Source organism: Solanum tuberosum, unplaced genomic scaffold (assembly GCF_000226075.1).
Source record: "Solanum tuberosum cultivar DM 1-3 516 R44 unplaced genomic scaffold, SolTub_3.0 scf00053, whole genome shotgun sequence".
In the NCBI taxonomy this organism is placed as follows: Eukaryota; Viridiplantae; Streptophyta; class Magnoliopsida; order Solanales; family Solanaceae; genus Solanum; species Solanum tuberosum.
The window spans coordinates 378352-380587 of record NW_006238979.1 but is presented as its reverse complement, the minus strand read 5'-3'; the positions used below and the strand labels follow the sequence as shown (position 1 = coordinate 380587).

Sequence of the window (2236 nt, the reverse complement as noted above, 5' to 3'; positions counted from 1 at the left end):
GGTTTCGGATAGGTTTATAAGTTTCTAGTTCACATTTATCATTATATATGTTGTGTAATTAAAGGATTTATGTGGGGCTTCTGTGTGTGCAATCCCAAGATTGAAGTGAAATGGAATGGGACATTGGTACTCTGCGGAAATGTAGTGTTCATTACAAGCAAGACAATTGAAGCATTAAGAGGAAGTGTATAAATCTTCTATTTTCAATGGAGTATAAATTTGTGAGCAGTACTTTAGATAAGTTTGTTTGACATGAAATTTTTCCTTTTCGTATCCTTGATGTTATCAACTAAGAGTAGAGCAGCATGGTTGGTGCATGTTGCGCCACATATTGCATAATGCGCCTGTTTATTTTTCCATGCAGAATTGCCTTTGGACTTACTAAAGATTGCCAAGAAGGTGTACTCACTCTTGTTGAAGTAGATTTTAGTGCATGGTACAACTGCTGAAAAAAGCACCTCTTTGGGTCATATAGAAAGGACTTCCGTATAGTTGGGCATTGAAACTGAAAACCTTGATCCCTTCATTCTGCTTTAGTGAGAGTGTGTTGTGTTAAACAACAGGTTTGGGTAATAAAAATGGTAAGTGTTGGCGTGGTCTTTTATGATTTGTCCTTCCTATTGAGCTTGAAGGTGATGTCTTCATCAGCAAAGATCCAACATAGGAGGGGAAAATGTTTAAAAGGATATGTCTATATGTACAATGCTAGGAGTTTTGCTTGTTGTGGCTAGATATTCTTGTTGTATATACTAGGGTAGAATGAGATCAAATAACTAATAGTTGAGGATATTGAAGTAAAGACAGTTGTTTCATCCCTGGGCAAATTACGTTCCTTGTAGAAGGGAAAAGGACGTTGAACATTTAGTTTTATTTGATAACTTCCCTCATCAACATAGTTGACAAATCTTGTAATTGTTACAGTGTTGTGAAGTAGACCCCAAAAGATTTATGGCGTTTCATATAATTTACTTTGTGTTGCTATTTGTTTCTTTTGAAGGGGAAGAGGGGAACAAATGATCTCTGGGAAGGTCGTAATCTAGAATGGCATTAATAGCATCTGGTCTGATGTTAACTGTTGGTTGATGTCTGAGTGGTGGCAGTTTGTTAGGAAAGAGCAAATGCCTTTTTGCCAAAGATGAGCAAATATGTTGAGAGTTTTATTTATTACTATATATATTCCAAAAGAATATTATTGTTTAGAGTACCAAGATTCAAAACATTTTATTTGGCAACTGAATTCCAACATAACTTGTATTGGGAAGATTATAATTTAAGGAAAAGGTATGGTAGTTGATTCTCAAAATAAATAATAAGAATCTCCTTTAAGTAAATATCAGTTTTTTTCATTCTTTAAATGCCATATTATTTGTTCTTGAACACAATTTTTTTTGTGACGATGTAAGTAGAGTCAAATTTAAGGAAAAACGGGGAGCGACAAATCTGCACCTTTTCTTTTTCCTGCATTGCCTTTTGGTATTGGGGCAATCGTCCTTTACAATTTCAAAACCTCATAATAAAGGTCCAATATTAAAGGAGCAAGTGAGGTCATTATCTTACATTTATTATGGGCACAATGTCAACTTTTTTTTAAGAGGTTATAGTGAAAATTAGCGGTCTTTTTTAAATAAATAAATATGTATGGAGTCTATGTATGGAGTCTTGTATGTGTATTTCTTTTGGTTTACACACCATTTCAGAGTTCTCGGGATGTGTGTACCATCATGACCTTGACTTTTGGGTCTTGACACGTTGAGAAATAGAAGTTAAAAGTGTTGTAAGGCATGTGAAAGAAGTACACTCGAACCACATTAATGACTAAAAGGTATAAAATATTTATAATTATTTATGAAAAACTAAAATCATATGTTCAAAAAATTATATAATTTAGTTGTTTGATTATTTTTAGGATTTTTCTTAGTGAAATTCAAAACCAAATCAATATTGTCACCAAACCAAATGTCGTTTGATTTTTCACCCAACCGTGAACACCCCTACGGCTAGGGGTGTGCAAAAACCGAACCGACCGATAAACCGAACCGAAAAAAGTATTATTGGTTTATTGTTATTGGGTTATTGGGATAACGGTTATTTAATGGTTTTACAAAAAAATTTATTGGGTTATCGGTTCGTTATTGGTTTTTAATATTGGGTTATTGGGTTAACCGATAACCCATTAAGAATATAATAATTTACTATTTTAATTTTTAGTTATACATATATATAATATATTAAAAAA

General features: G+C 33.1%; 1 protein-coding gene across 7 annotated transcripts in view; it reads left to right on the top strand.

Moving 5' to 3' along the window:
- LOC102593102 (mediator of RNA polymerase II transcription subunit 19a-like) overlaps positions 1-964 on the top strand; it is a 10056-nt gene extending 9092 nt beyond the window's left edge. For 5 of the 7 annotated variants that reach the window (XM_015307326.1, XM_015307330.1, XM_015307327.1 and 2 more), the window contains one exon: positions 365-964. In XM_015307326.1, coding sequence (XP_015162812.1) covers positions 365-385 — 21 coding nt within the window. In that variant the 3' untranslated portion in view covers positions 386-964. The remainder of the gene's footprint in view (positions 1-364) is intronic. The other 2 variants (XR_001473104.1, XR_001473103.1) reach the window with 1 other exon arrangement.
- Positions 965-2236: the final 1272 nt, after the last annotated feature.